Below are 16497 nucleotides of genomic sequence, written 5' to 3'. Positions count from 1 at the left end.
AAGTAACCCAACAGCCCCCCTCCATTAACCTTAAAAAAAATTTTTTTTTTTAATGACTTGGTGGGCCGCAGAAATACCTTTGGCGGGCCGCATGCGGCCCGCGGGCCGTAGTTTGCCCACCCCTGCCTTAGTTCCTTGTCTCCATACATTTCTCCGTACATTCTCAATTTCTCTCAAAAATCTTACCCTTTAAAGGAATTGTTCAATCTTGAGTGTTGGGTGAGAAAGTGGGATAAAGGTAACATCACTGAGGCCCAGATTAATGTTCTGGGGAAATAGGTCAAATCCCACCACTGGTGGAATTTAAATTCAATTAATAATCTGACTTGAAAAGCTAGTCTCAGTAATGGTGAACATAATAAATATCACTGATCATTGTCAAAACCCATCTGAATCACTAATGTCCCTTGGAGAAGGAAATTTGGCATCCTGACCTAGTCTGGCCTACATGTGACTTCAAACTCACAGCAATGCCGTTGACTCTTAAATGTCCTCTGGAAGGGCCTAGCAAGCCATTCAGTTCAAGGGAAGCTGCGGATAGGCAACAAATGCTGGCCTCGCTAGAGACATCCGCATCCCAAAATATTACATTACGTATTATACCCCTGACCCAACCCCAATTACGCCCCAATCCAAATCTCCATTAAATTCCAACCCACATCTCCTTTGCACTCCTAACCCACATCTCCATTACACTCCCGAGCTCACCCAATCCCTATTACACCACTGAGGCAACCCCCATTACACCCCTGACCCAACCCCATTACACCCAACTCTCCATTACACCCCTGACCCAACTCTCCATTACACCCCTGACCCAACTCTCCATTACACCCCTGACCCAATTCCTATTAAACCCCTGACCCAACCCCCATTACGCCCTTGACCCTGGGCGAGGGTAACAGGAGGGGCGGGGCACTTACCGGTGTGAGTGTGTGCGCGGGCTGTTGCCAGGGTGACGGGGTCGTTGCCGAGGTGATGAATGGGGGCGGGATCGTTGCCGAGGTGACGAGAGGGGCGGGCAATTGCCGAGGTGACGGGTGGGGGCGGGGCAGTTGCCGAGGTGAAGGGTGAGGGCGGGGCAGTTGCCGAGGTGAAGGGTGGGGGTGGGGGCGGGGCAGTTGCCGAGGTGAAAGGTGGGGGCGGGGCAGTTGCCGAGGCGACGGGTGTGGGTGTGGCGTGCTGGGGTGAAGGGTCAGGCGGGTGGAGCTCCGCTTCAGGTTCGGAGGCGGCTCTCTAATTGACGCCCAGGCTCGGTTTTGGCCTCAGACATGGATCCGGACCCGACGGCGGCTCTTCTGACGGCTTTGGAAGGTGGCAGCAAGGCGGATATCGAGCGAATTCTTCAGGAATACAACCGGCAGGTGAGCGACGCGAGCTGGAGTCCAGGCCCCGGGCTGGCGGCGCCGACTGAGGCGGAGAGAGCAAATTCCACCTCCCCCCAACCCCGGGAACACATCATTCCCCAAACCCCGGGAACACATCAGTCCCCCAAACCCCGGGAACACATCAGTCCCCAAACCCCGGGAACACATCAGTCCCCAAACCCCGGGAACACATCAGTCCCCAAACCCCGGGAACACATCATCCCCCAAACCCCGGGAACACATCATCCCCCAAACCCCGGGAACACATCATCCCCCAAACCCCGGGAACACATCATCCCCCAAACCCCGGGAACACATCATCCCCCAAACCCCGGGAACACATCATCCCCCAAACCCCGGGAACACATCATCCCCCAAACCCCGGGAACACATCATCCCCCAAACCCCGGGAACACATCATCCCCCAAACCCCGGGAACACATCATCCCCCAAACCCCGGGAACACATCATCCCCCAAACCCCGGGAACACATCATCCCCCAAACCCCGGGAACACATCATCCCCCAAACCCCGGGAACACATCATCCCCCAAACCCCGGGAACACATCATCCCCCAAACCCCGGGAACACATCATCCCCCAAACCCCGGGAACACATCATCCCCCCAAACCCCGGGAACACATCATCCCCCCAAACCCCGGGAACACATCATCCCCCCAACCCCGGGAACACATCATCCCCCCCAACCCCGGGAACACATCATCCCCCCCAACCCCGGGAACACATCATCCCCCCCAACCCCGGGAACACATCATCCCCCCCAACCCCGGGAACACATCATCCCCCCCAACCCCGGGAACACATCATCCCCCCAAACCCCGGGAACACATCATCCCCCCCAACCCCGGGAACACATCATCCCCCCCAACCCCGGGAACACATCATCCCCCCCAACCCCGGGAACACATCATCCCCCCCAACCCCGGGAACACATCATCCCCCCCAACCCCGGGAACACATCATCCCCCCCAACCCCGGGAACACATCATCCCCCCCAACCCCGGGAACACATCATCCCCCCCCACCCCGGGAACACATCATCCCCCCCAACCCCGGGAACACATCATCCCCCCCAACCCCGGGAACACATCATCCCCCCCAACCCCGGGAACACATCATCCCCCAACCCCGGGAACACATCATCCCCCAAACCCCGGGAACACATCATCCCCCAAACCCCGGGAACACATCATCCCCCAATCCAGGGAACACATCACCCCCCCAATCCCCCTGGGAACACATCACCCCCCCAAACCCCCTGGAACACATCATCCCCAAACCCCGGGAACACATCATCCCCCAAACCCCGGGAACACATCATCCCCAAACCCCGGGAACACATCATTCCCCCAAACCCCGGGAACACATCATCCCCCAAACCCCGGGAACACATCATCCCCCAAACCCCGGGAACACATCATCCCCCAAACCCCGGGAACACATCATCCCCCAAAACCACCGGGAACACATCATCCCCCAAAACCACCGGGAACACATCATCCCCCAAACCCCGGGAACACATCATCCCCAAACCCCGGGAACACATCATTCCCCAACCGCGGGAACACATCATTCCCCCAAACCCCGGGAACACATCACCCCCCCCAACCCCGGGAACACATCATCCGCAAACCCTGGGAATATATCATCCCCCAAACCCCGGGAACACATCATCCCCCAAAACCACCGGGAACACATAATCCCCAAACCCCGGGAACACATCATCCCCCAAACCCCGGGAACACATCATCCCCAAACCCCGGGAACACATCATTCTCCAACCGCGGGAACACATCATTCCCCCAAACCCCGGGAACACATCACCCCCCCAACCCCGGGAACACATCATCCGCAAACCCTGGGAATATATCATCCCCCAAACCCCGGGAACACATCATCCCCCAAAACCCCCGGGAACACATAATCCCCAAACCCCGGGAACACATCATACCCCAACTGCGGGAACACATCATCCCCAAAACCTCCGGGAACACATCATCCCCCAAACCCCGGGAACACATCATTCCCCAACCCCGGGAACACATCATCCCCCAAACCCCGGGAACACATCATCCCCTAACCCCGGGAACACATCATCCCCAAACCCCGGGAACACATCATCCCCCAAACCCCGGGAACACATCATCCCCCAAACCCCGGGAACACATCATCCCCCAAACCCCGGGAACACATCATTCCCCAACCGCGGGAACACATCATCCCCCAAACCCCGGGAACACATCACCCCCCCCAACCCCGGGAACACATCATCCGCAAACCCTGGGAATATATCATCCCCCAAAACCCCCGGGAACACATCATCCCCCAAAACCCCCAGGAACACATAATCCCCAAACCCCGGGAACACATCATCCCCCAAACCCCGGGAACACATCATCCCCCAAAACCCCCAGGAACACATAATCCCCAAACCCCGGGAACACATCATACCCCAACTGCGGGAACACATCATCCCCAAAACCTCCGGGAACACATCATCCCCCAAACCCCGGGAACACATCATTCCCCAAACCCCGGGAACACATCATCCCCCAAACCCCGGAACATTCATCCCCCAAACCCCGGGAACACATCATCCCCAAACCCCGGGAACACATCATCCCCTAACCCCGGGAACACATCATCCCCAAACCCCGGAAACACATCATCCCCCAAACCCCGGAACATTCATCCCCCAAACCCCGGGAACACATCATCCCCAAACCCCGGGAACACATCATCCCCAAACCCCGGGAACACATCATCCCCAAACCCCGGAACACATCATCCCCAAAACCCCGGAACATTCATCCCCCAAAACCCCCGGGATCACATCAACCCCAAAACTCCCCCGGGAACACATCATCCCCCAAAACCCCCGGGAATATATCATCCCTAAATCGCTAGAATGTTCCGCCCCTAAAATGCCGCTTCCAAAAAGCGGGAACGTACTGCCCTCAAAACCCAGGAATGCCCCCCCCACCCCCAAGAAACTGGAACATGATCCCCCCCCCCCCCCCCCCCCCCCCCCCCCCGCCCAAAACCTGGGAACATACTCCTCAAGCCCAGGAACATAACCCCACACCCCCAAAACCCAGGAACACCATTCCCTACACCCCAAAAACCAGGAGCACCATTCCTATACACCCCAAAAACTAGGGAACACCATCCCCTACACCCCCAAAACCAGGAAATACCATCTCCTACAGCCCGAATACCTGGGAACACCATCCTCTACACCCCCAAAACCAGGAAACACCATCCCCTACATCTCAAAAACCGGGGAACACCGTCCCCTACACCCGGAATACCAGGGAACACCGTCCCCTACACCTCCCAATACCTGTGAACAGCATCCCCTACACCCCCAAAACCAGGGAACACCATCGCCCCCAAACCCCGGAACATCATACCCCCACACCCCAAAACCCAGCAACGTCATACCCTCCACCCCTAAAACCCAGGAACATCCTACCCCCATCCTTCAAACCCAGGAACGCCATTCCCCCTCTTGCGTTCTGGTGCTTGGCTGGACAGAATCAGTGCACTAGAGAACATCCAGTTCATGACTCTTTGAATGTTTATTGCTTAACAGTAACGGTGGTCAGATAACAATATGAAAAACCACTAAAACCAATAACTATTAAATTACTATTGTAAAATCATCCAAGTGCTGTTACAAATGCAACTATTCACTACGACCACTATCTCCAGACTCCCCAAGGTTGCAGTGTTACGTGCTTATTCTTTACTGGCACCTGCTGATTGGAGGTCGTATCTGTTAATATTTATTTAACTGCTTATAATAATAATAATCTTTATTGTCACAAGTAGGCTAACATTAACACTGCAATGAAGTTACTATGAAAATCCCCTAGTCGCCACATGGCGCCTGTTCGGGTACACAGAGGGAGAATTCAGACTGTCCACATTACCTAACAGCATGTCATTCGTGACTTGTGGGAGGAAACCAGAACACCCGGAGGAAACCCACGCAGACACGGGGAGAAGGTGAAGACTCTGCACAGACGGTGCCTCAAGCCGGGAATCGAACCTGGGACCCACAATATTTACATGCATTATTTAAATTCAATATACAATACATATGATATAGATAATACTTCAATTATTTACATAATCAATGTCCATCACAAATTCAATCTGGCTTTCTTATGTGTCTTGTCGACCTTCTAAGTGCTGGTTGAACTTGTGAATTTGACTGGCATTCAAATGTTTCTAAAAATGGTTCTTGCTGTGTTTCTGTGCTTTGCACATCTTCAGCTTGTTCTGAGGTAGCGTTTGTTCAGTTGTCCTGAGATTGCTCTCTACGTCATCTGGTGGTACTGAAACAACGGGTTGCCGAACGTTCAGCAAGGCTCTCCTGTTTCTACATAGTACTTGCCCTTGATGATGATGTATGACTTCGAACCTGATGGTTGTATTATCTTTGTACACTTGAACCATCCATCAGGATCTTCTATCTTGACTGTGTCATTCTTTGTTAATGGTTGCAGACATCTTGTAGATCTATCATAATATTTCTTCTGCCTCCTTTTTTGAAATTTGAGCTTGAGCTCCTGAGAAATATATGGTAAGGTGGTTCTGAGTTGTCGATTCATTAACAATTGTGAAGGTGATAACCAATTAATCAATGGTGCTTCTCTATAGCTAAGTAACGTGAGATATGGCTCTCCCTGGCTGTCCATAGCTTTTTGGTTAGCTGCTTCACAATGTGAACATCTTTTTTAGCCTTCGCATTGGAATGCGGATAAAGAGGACTGGATATGATGTGTCGAAAATCATAGCTTGGTGCAAACTCTGTCCATTCATGGCTGCTAAAACATGAGCCATTTTCGCTCATGACAACTTGTGGTATGCCATGACGATCAAAAATATCCTTGGTATGTTTGATGCCATATCTGGCTGATGAACTGGATAGTTGTACCACTTCTGAAAAGTTAGAGAAATAGTCGATCACTAACAGGTATTCTTTTCCTGCTGGATAGAAAAGATCTATTCCCACTTTCTCCCATGGAATCGTTATTATTTCGCCCAGTTGCATTGGTTCTTGACGTTGCTTGTACTGAAATTTCTGACAAGTTGCACAGTTTTCTACCAGCATCTGAATGTTTTGATTTATGCCTGGCCAGTATACCGTGTCTCTAGCTCTTTGTTTGCATTTTTCAATGCCATATTCTGTAGGATCATAGATCTTGGAGATTGTGATATGACAATCCTGTTTTGTCTGAATAAGAACCCATTGGCTGCATTTAGTTCTGCTTGAATGTTGTAATATTTGGAACAGGACCTGTTTTGGCCAACCCTCACTGAGATGTTTCATGATCCTTTGGAGCACTTTAAACTTCTTGGTTTCGTCTTTGATCAACTTTGATTTTGCATCGGACACTGGAAGTGTCTCTGTAATGAGGTTTATGTATACTTGCTCATCCTCATCCATACATCGTTCTTCCACCATATCTGTAGCTCGTGAGAGTGCACCAGCAACTATGATTATGTGTTTCCTGGAGTATAAATAAGATTGAAGTCGTACCTCTGGTTTCATCATCATTCTCTGTATTCACAGTGACATCTCATTCAAGTTTTTCTTTATAATTGCTACTGGTGGTCTATGATCTGTTTCAACCAAGATTGTTGGTAGGCCATATACATAATTGTCAAATTTTTCAAAGCCATTGATCAGACCTAAACATTCTTTCTCTATCTTCTCGATTTTAACATATCTACTCTCTCTGTCAGCCATTGATCTAGAAGCATAAGCAATTGGCTTCCAATTTTCAGCACTGTCTTGCTGTAATAGTACTGCACCTAACCCATCTTTCGAGGCATCATTCGAGATTTTTGTCTTCCATGTAAGTTTAAAGAATGTCAGCACTGGAGCTGTTGTCAATGCTATCTTCAGGCTTCGCCACTGTTGTTCATGTCTTTCGGACCATTGGAAAATCGTAGCCTTTTGATTATTTCACGCAAGCATGTTGTTTTTGCTGATAAATTAGGAATGAATTTACCTATGAAATTTATCATACCTATCATCTTGAGAACTCCTTTTTTGTCTGTTAGACATGGCATATTTAATATCGCCTTTATCTTCACCTAGTCTGGTTGTACACCTTGAGCAGACAACTTGTCTCCTAAAAATGTAATGTCTTCAACACCAAACTGTCATTTGGCTTTATTTAACCTGAGACCATGTTTTTTTATGCTTGTTAATACGTGAATAAGCCTATCGTTGTGTTCTTTTGTTGAACCCCAAACGATGATATTGTCTACGTACACTCTAACATCTGGAATTCCTTCTACAATTGCCCTATGAAAAATTTCAGATGCTGAAATAATACCAAATGGCATTCTGAGAAAACGGTAGCGCCCAAATGGAATATTAAATGTGTGCAGTTTGTGTTTTCCTTATCCAACTTGAGTTGCCAAAAACCCTGCAATGCATCTAGTTTGCTAAAGCATGTCGCTCCTGACATCTCGCTTGTAATCTCGTCATGTTTCGGATTTCGATAATGTTCTTGCTTTATGTTTAAGTTGAGGTCTTTAGGATCTATGCAGATTCTCAAGTCATTGCTTTGTTTCTTCATGCACACCATGGAGTTCACCCAATCTGTTGGCTCTTCAATCTTTTTTAATCACCTCCAAATTTGTCATCCTCTCCAGTTCAGCTTTCAGCCGATCTATTGGTGCTGGTACTCGCCATGGAGCATGTATAATGGGTTGCACATTCTCTTTCAGTTGGATCCGATAAGTGAATGACAAAACTCTGAATCCTTGGAATATTTCTGGAAACGCTTTAATGATTGACTCCATTGATGTACTGTGCAAGGTTAAAGCAGTCACCACTGTATATTCTCTTTACCAATTCAAGTACTTCAAAGGCTTCCACACCCAGTAGTGATTCACGATCTGCTTCCACAATCGAAAATTTAACTTTATGAATCCTATCCTTCACTTTTAACATTTAGATCACATACGCCTACAATGTTGATTCATTTACCATTTATAATCTTTCAAAAGTACCGATTTGTTCAAGATTTTCAGTTTAACTTTAATTTCTTGGATGTCTGACAGACTTATAAGATTAGCTCTCGCTCCTGTGTCGAGTTTGTTGAGTTTAACATTCACTAATGCTTGATTAATCATTAAAAAACTGTCCGGTTTTCTTTATGAACAATCACAATTTCATTACTGTTACTGCAGATTTGCTTCAAAGACTTTTCAGTTTGCTTTGGTTTATAAAACCTGTCTTCACTGGATACAACATAGATAAAAAAAGTTCTCCAGATTTATCTCATCAACAACATTTGTCGACTTGTGCACTTCTATTTTTTTATTCGAAAAGCATTGTTTTGCAAAGTGATTCTTGCCTTTGCATTCAGCACATACTTCTCCGAATGCTGGACATTACCTTTGCAAATGTCTGTTGCTGCATCGTTTGCACAAAATGGTGGCATTGGATAATCGTTTAAAATGGTCACCACTGCCGATTTGTTTTTGGGTACGTCACAACATCAATGGCGTTGGTTGCATCTCTAATTTTCGCCCCACAATTTCTTAAGTTTAAGGTACTAATCTGCTGCGCAGCTAGGTCGCTGGTTTGGCAAATTGTAATGGCATCATTCAGCTGGAGTTCATTCTCCCTCAACAATCTTTCACAAACTTTGTCATTGCTTATACCAAACACAATCTGATCTCGGATCATAGACGCTTGCAAAGATACATGTTTGAATCTTTAACCTCAAATGTGTTAGAAAACTGTTGAACGATTCGCCTGCCTGTTCTGTGCGCGTTTGACAAATGTACCGTTCAACGTTTCGTTCTTTTTAGGTGTACAATGTTGATCACATTCTTTTTAATTACCTTCGCTGTCAAATGTGAAGGTATTAAAGATTTGAATCGCCTGTAGACCTAATACCGTGAGCAGCAACGCTATTCTCCGTTCATCAGGATGAGCCTGAAGACCCAGAGCTGCCATCTAGAATGTGAATTGCTGTTCAAAAACGCATCAGTTCACATCTACATTACCAGTAATTCGAAGCTGGTGTGGTATCTTCAATCCATCCACCATTAACTTCGATGACTGGTAGTGCCTTAAGCTATATCTGTCAATGCTCTTCGTGGTTTGTAGAATGTTTTATTTTCTTCTTTGTTACCTTGGTCTTTTAGATCTTCAGATCGCCAAGCCTGGTACCATGTTACGTTCTGGTGCTTGGCCAGGTGGAATTAGTGCTAGATCTAGTTCGTGACTAGTTGAATGTGGGTCAGAAACAATATGAAAACTACAAAAACCACTAACTATTAAATTACTAATATAAAATTATCTGAGAGCTACTACAAATGTGACTATCCCCTACGACGATTATTTCCAGACTCTCAGAGGTTACAGTGTCACATGGTTGTTTTTTACTGCCACCTGCTGGTTGGAGGCCGTGCCTGTTAATACTTACATAACTGCTTATGCATTTGATCACACCCCGCCCAACCCTAAAACCCAGGAACATTCCAACCCCCCCCCCCCCCCCACCCCAACCGCGACCCAGCCATCTCCCTGACCTACAAGCATGAATTTCTGGATCCCCAACATTAACCATTACATGTACTGATGTATTATGAAAGGTATTGTTCTGCGTACAATCCAGACAGATCGTTCCATACATGAAAATATATAGGACGTACGATAAATACACAATATAAATACATAGACATTGGGTGAAGCATACGGAGTGCAGTACAACTTGGAAGAAAAGATGTGTGAAGAGAGTAGCAGTGGGGAAGAAGCAATTTTAAACTTGTTAGTGCGTGTTCTCAGACTTTTGTATCTCCTGCCCGATGGAAGAGGTTGGAAGAGAGAATAACCCGGGTGGAAGGAGTCTTTGGTTATGCTGCTCACTTTCCCAAGGCAGTGGGAGATGTAGACAGTCAATGGATGGGAGATGGGTTTGTGTGATGGACTGGGCTATGCTCACGACTCTCTGTAGTTTCTATATAAAAGCAAATTACTGCGGATGCTGGAATCTGAAACGAAAGAGAAAATGCTGGAAAATCTCAGCAGGTCTGGCAGCATCTGTAGGGAGAGAAAAGAGCTAACGTTTCAAGTCCGATGACTTTTTGTCAAAGCTCCCCTCTCTGTCAATGATAGTCTGGATCATATTGATATCAGATTGTGTTTGGTATGAGCTTTGACAAAGTCTTCGGACTCAAAACGTTAACTCTTCTCTCCGTACAGATGCTGCCAGACCTGCTGAAATTTTCCAGCATTTTCTCTCTCTCTAGTTTCTTATGGTCTTGGGCCGAGTAGTTGCCATGCCAGGCTGTGATGCAGCCAGATAGGATACTGTCTATGGTGCACCTGTAAAAACTGATAAGAGTCATGGAATCATAGAATCCCTACAGTGCAGAAGGAGGCCATTCAACTTATTGAGTCTGCAACAAACCTCTGAAAGAGAACCCTACCTAGGTCCACTCCCCCCTCCCATCCCGTAACCCTGCAACCCCATCTAACCTGACCATGTTTGGACTGTGGGAGGAAAGCGGAGCACCCGGACGAAACCCACACAGACACTGGGAGAATGTGCAAACCCCACACACCGTCACCCGAGACCGCTGTGCCGCTCTTGATCTTGCCAATCCTACCCTTCACTAGGGAAGTTGCCTCCTGTGCTTTACGAATCTGGTAGGTCAATCAAATGACACCTTAAACACCCTCCACTCATCAACGCCCAGCCATATCACATTTCCAGGCAGAAATACTGAGCACAAATTAGGACAGGGTTTTAAGATGTGAAGGATGGTTCTGTTCTCGCCGACAGAGGTCACTTCCTCCGAATTGCATTCAGTCTAACGTGATCTTCCTGATAAATGTATGTCCATCAGCTCCATCAGAGTGGTGGTGTGGAACTTGAGGGTTGGGGGTCTGGTGAAGCGAGCGTGAGTTTTTTTGCATTTAAAGGCCCTGAAAACAGACGTGGTTTTCTTATAGGAGACCCACCTGTGGGTAAAGGACCAGACGAGGCTCAGGAAGGGCTGGATGAGCCATGTGTTTCATTCGGGCATCGAAAGCAGGGCCCCGGGGGTGGCGATACTGGTGGGTAAACAGCTGGGGTACAAATGGAGAAGATGTGGCGGATCTCGGAGGCAGTTATGTGATAGTGACCGGTGTGTTGAAGGGGAGGTTAGTGGTGCTGGTTAGTGTATATGCCCCAAACAGGGACTTGGTGAATGATGACTCTGGGGAAAGATGTGTAGATAGTCTGGGTCATATTGAGATCAAAAAGGGGGAGGTTGTTGGTCGTCTTGAAAAACATTAAGGTAGGCAAGTCCCCAGGCCCTGATGGGATCTACCCCAGAATACCGAGGGAAGCAAGGAAGGAAATTGTTGTGGCCTTGACAGAAACTTTGTACCCTCGCTAGCTACAGTTGAGGACCCAGAGGGCTGGAGAATAGCTAATGTTGTTTCTTTGTTTAAGAAGGGTAGCAAGGATAATCCATGAAAGTACAGGCTGGTGAGCCTTACCTCAGTGGTAGGGAAATTATTGGAAAGGATTCTTCGAGACTGGGTTACTCCCATTTGAAAGCAAGTGGATGTATTGGTGAGAGGCAGTATGGTTTTGTGAAGGGTAGGTCGTCGATGTGGACATGTCAAATTTCCTTAGTTCCTGAGGCAGTATAGGCGTTGTTGTGTTTTCTTGGTCGTAGCGTGATGTGGGTGGGCCAATGTTGATGTACACGCCTAGGGTGTATACAATACTTCGCTTCCTGAACTCCTTTGTTTAGGGAGAGATTGTTGTCGTTACATCTCACCACGCGGTTCTCTATCTCCCTCCTGTACTCTGACTCATCGTTATTTGAGATCCGACCCACTACGGTCATGCCATCAGCAAACTTGTAGATGGCATTGGAGACAAATTTTGCCCACTTGAAATCTTTTTTGATCTGTATCAATTACTGGCAAATTATTAGATGTTCTTCTGTGCCAGCATGAAACTTTCCCGATTCCACAATAACTCTTACGGGCTGAAAATAGTTCCCAGTTAGTGCCGAGTTATGGGCGGTGTTTCTTGAGGTCTCACTCGAGACCTTAGACTAAAGAAACTTTAGGGGCTGCTTCACAATCTCTTTCAAATCCAAACCTGAGTCATGGCCATGAGTTAACTCTACTGCAGCATTCGATATCCCTGCCCATGTATCATTCCAATAGACTTGTCCTTTGGAATTGTTCATGTCTCTTGATGAATAAAGGAGATCCTCTGTTCTTAATCTTGAATCAAGGAGACAATTTTTATATTCGACATGTCTGATAATGAAACATGTAATACTGTAACACAATATCTGAAATGATACGGTGTGTTCCCACATTGTACACACACTGGCATGAATTGTCAATTCGGCTTATTTTGCTATTCACTTAGATCATGGCAAAGTTTAAGTCTTTTACCCAGTGAGTGAAAAATGTGGAACTTGTGACCACACGGAGTGTTTGAGGGGGATAGTATTGTATTAACATATTTAAGGGGCACTCAGATAGACACATGATGGGAAAAGGAATAGTAGGGTATGCTGATGGGGTGAGAGGAAGCTCTTGTGAATAAATAAAGGCATGGACCAGTTCATTGCTTAATATACCTTGTTCCAATTCCAATTCTCTTCCCACATCTAGTGGTGCACTAAGGCAGACCTTTATCTATTCTTATAGCTTGTAATTCCCAGAAAGGGCACTAGGCTTGTAGCATGAGTGGCACCACTCCATATAAAGCATGGTTGACCAGGAATGTCTCCTCTTTCCATTTCCGGTGGTGGCGGGGAGGAGGAAGTCGCATGTTGGGTGGCTACTACTCGAGGCTTGATTGTTAGGAATTTTTCAACAAATGAGTGGAGGAAGACATGAGGAAGGAAGGGTGTCCAAAAACCAAAAGAAAGCTGCCGTGAAGAAGGGAGCGAGTGAAGGCTCGCCATTGAGCGAAAGAGTCAGCTCGGCAACTGGAAAGATGGCGGAGGCTGGGTCGCCGGGTGGGGCCGCACTGTTCACGGTAGAAAGGATGACCGAGGTGATGGTCGTGGAATTCGAGAAGCAGTTGCTAAGCACATGGAGGTGATGAGGAGGGAAATGATGGCAGCGTTGCAGCTGCTGGTGGAGGAGGCGATTGCCGCGGTGAAGGCGGTGGTGTCGAAAACATCGGCCAAGGTGCGACAGCAGGGTGAGAAACCGAAGGGGGTGGAGGCGGTCTTGTCACAGCACAGCGATCAGCTCACCTCAATGGGTGAGGAGCTGCAGAGGGTGACAGAGGCCAACAAAGGTCTGAGAGCAAAGGTGGAAGACCTGAAAATAGATCGATGTGGCAAAATTTGAAAATCGTGGATCTGCCCGAAGGGGTGGAAGCCGATTGAGTATTTTGCCAAGATGTTTGTGGAGCTGTTGGGAGCGGGCGAAGAATGCTCCCGGTACGAACTGAATTGGGCTCATCGGTCGTTGAGACCTGAACCAAAGGCGAATGAGCCGCGAAGAACGGTAATCGTGTGTTTTCACATGTACCTTGTGAAGGAAAAAGTCCTGAGTTGGGAAAAGCAGATGGGGCGGTGCAGCAGGCTGGAGCTGGTACACGGATATACTGGGACTTAACCGTGGAGTTGGCAAGGTGGCGGGCGGCCTTTGGTGGAGTGAAGATGGCACTGTACAACGCCGGGATGCGGTTTGGTGTGTGTATCCAGCGAAGTTGAGGGTGACCTACAACTCCAAGGACATTTATTTTTAGACGGTGGAAGCGGCAAAGCCGTTTGTGAAGGCAGAAGGACTGGGGCAGAATTGAAAACTGGACTGAGGATTGGTTGTGAACTGAGGGTAGGATGGAGGGCTGAATGATTGTATATTCTATTTTTTAAAATTTCCTGCTTCATGGTTTCATTATTCTATGTTTTTAGATGTGTTAAATGTGGTGAAGTTCCCATGTTGGGTGAGGTAGGAGTTGGGATTTTTTTGTAATGACAGTTTTCTGGGGCTAGTGTATTTGCATTGGGTTTGTTTGTTTGAAGGGAATTTCTTTTTATTTCTGGGACCAGGTTGGGGGGGGGGGGGGGGGCCTGGGCAGGGGCCTCCACACCAGCAAGCTCGAGCTGGCTAGCGAATGGGAGCATGGTGGGGGGAGGGGCTGCGGACATTAGACCTTGGCCAAACAGGTTTCGATGGGCCTAGAAGCGGAGGGAGGGGGCCAATACTGGGTGAGGTGTTTTTGAGAGGAAATGGATGGGGGGATTCTCCGAAGGAGGGTTTGATGGCAACAAAGGGACGGGACGGGGCGGGCCAGCCCTAGTGGGCAGGGCCCAGAGTTAGAATGGGGGGGTGGGGATGGTGAAAGACCCCCGGTCAGAATAGTTACGTGGAACGTGAGGGGTTGGGGGGGGGGGGGGGGGTCAAGAGATCGAGGGTGTCTGCACACATAAAAAGTTTAAAGGCCAATGCTGTTATGTTTCAAGAGACTGACTTGAAGGTGAAAGACCAGGTGAGGCTTAGGAAGGGCTGGATAAGCCAAATATTTCACTTGGGGTTCAATAGTAGTGCTGGGGGAGGGGGGGATAATTAATTTGTGGGATGCTGGTTATGCCAGCATTTATTGTCCACCCCTAGTTGCCCTTCTTGAACCTCCTGCTGTCCCTGAGGTGTAGGTACACCTATCAAGAACATTTCCTTTCCCTCTCTTTTGATTTTCATTTTTCCCTTAATTTTTTATTTCTCTTTCTGTACTTGATTTGACTCCAATTCATTTCACTCCCTCCTCCTTAGAGTTAAGAGTTGTGCAGCAATAGAAGATTGGACATTTATAGCACCTTTTAACGTTCTTTCTCTGTTCATGTCTCAATACCTAAATCATCCTGTTTAATCAGATACAGTGTTGGTCCTGTCATTCACAAAAGGTCCCAGAAGCTTTGTTGTCATTGCTTTGCCAATCAACTCATACTTCCAGCCGATTTTGTTTTTTTTTTAGCTGAAGGATACAGGAACAAGTCTGATTAATTGGGCTTGCTGTGACATGTCCCATTCCAGCAAAAAACTGGGCCACTCTGATTTTATAAATGTGTTTGAAAAGATTAACATTTTCCAATGGAGAATGATAGATGTATGCCAAAGTTTGTTAGTGAGTTTATTCCTTGTGAATTATATAAATTTATTATAAGGCTATCAGAATTCAGTAGTAGAAATAGGAAAACGCATCTGATATATTCTGAATATGGTGAGTCAATCAATTAGATAATGATTGCCATAACTTCCTTGTCAACGCCCAAGAGTTGTGCAACAATAGAAGATTGGACATTTATAGCACCTTTTAACGTAGTGAATCAGCCTAAGGAACCTTACAGAGGTGAGAATGAGAAGTGTGCAGTACAGACTTTGTATGAGAGACATTATGGAGCTCGTGAGACTTTGTGACCATTCCCGAATGTGGGGACAAACTGACTGAAGACTGTGCCACAATAGGTGGAAGGAGAGGTTGAACTTCAATGGCCAGCACCAAGAGTGACTTCGTAGCACCACCACAGACGAAGCCTGAAATGACACTGCTGTTAAATTGGGTCTGTGGCAGGTGGTGAAGGAACCAACATACATGACCTCATCCTCACTAGCCTGCTTGCTGCAGATGCTTCTGCCCATGGCAGTATCAGTAGGAGTGACTACTGCACAGTCCTTTTGGAAACAAAGCCTACCTTCAGATTGAGGATGCCCTCCATTGTGTTGTGTAGCACTACCAATGAAAAAATGAAATGAAAATGAAAATCGCTTATTGTCACGAGTAGGCTTCAATGAAGTTACTGTGAAAAGCCCCTAGTTGCCACATTCCGGCACCTGTCCGGGGAGGCTGGTACGGGAATGTGCTAAATGGGAAAGATTTCAAACAAATCTAACGAGACTGGGCATTCATGCTGTGGGCCATCAGCAGCAGCAGAATTGTACTGAACTACAATCTGTAGCACATCCCCCCTACTCTATCATTACTGGCAAGACAGGGGTCACCCCAGTTCAATGAAGAGTGCAGGCGGACATGCCTAAAGATGCGGTGTCAACCTGCATGCCAAACAGCAAGTGATAGGCACAGCTAAGCAA

General features: G+C 47.6%; 1 protein-coding gene across 1 annotated transcript in view; it reads left to right on the top strand.

Moving 5' to 3' along the window:
• The first annotated feature begins 1165 nt into the window (after positions 1 to 1165).
• ric8b (RIC8 guanine nucleotide exchange factor B) overlaps positions 1166 to 16497 on the top strand; it is a 75346-nt gene continuing 60014 nt past the window's right edge. Inside the window, exon 1 of the mRNA XM_038780250.1 lies at positions 1166 to 1364. Coding sequence (XP_038636178.1) covers positions 1272 to 1364 — 93 coding nt within the window. The 5' untranslated portion in view covers positions 1166 to 1271. The remainder of the gene's footprint in view (positions 1365 to 16497) is intronic.

This window comes from Scyliorhinus canicula, chromosome 20 (assembly GCF_902713615.1).
Source record: "Scyliorhinus canicula chromosome 20, sScyCan1.1, whole genome shotgun sequence".
In the NCBI taxonomy this organism is placed as follows: domain Eukaryota; kingdom Metazoa; phylum Chordata; class Chondrichthyes; order Carcharhiniformes; family Scyliorhinidae; genus Scyliorhinus; species Scyliorhinus canicula.
The sequence above is the reverse complement of the archived record's forward strand: the minus strand, read 5'-3'. Positions and strand labels throughout refer to the sequence as shown.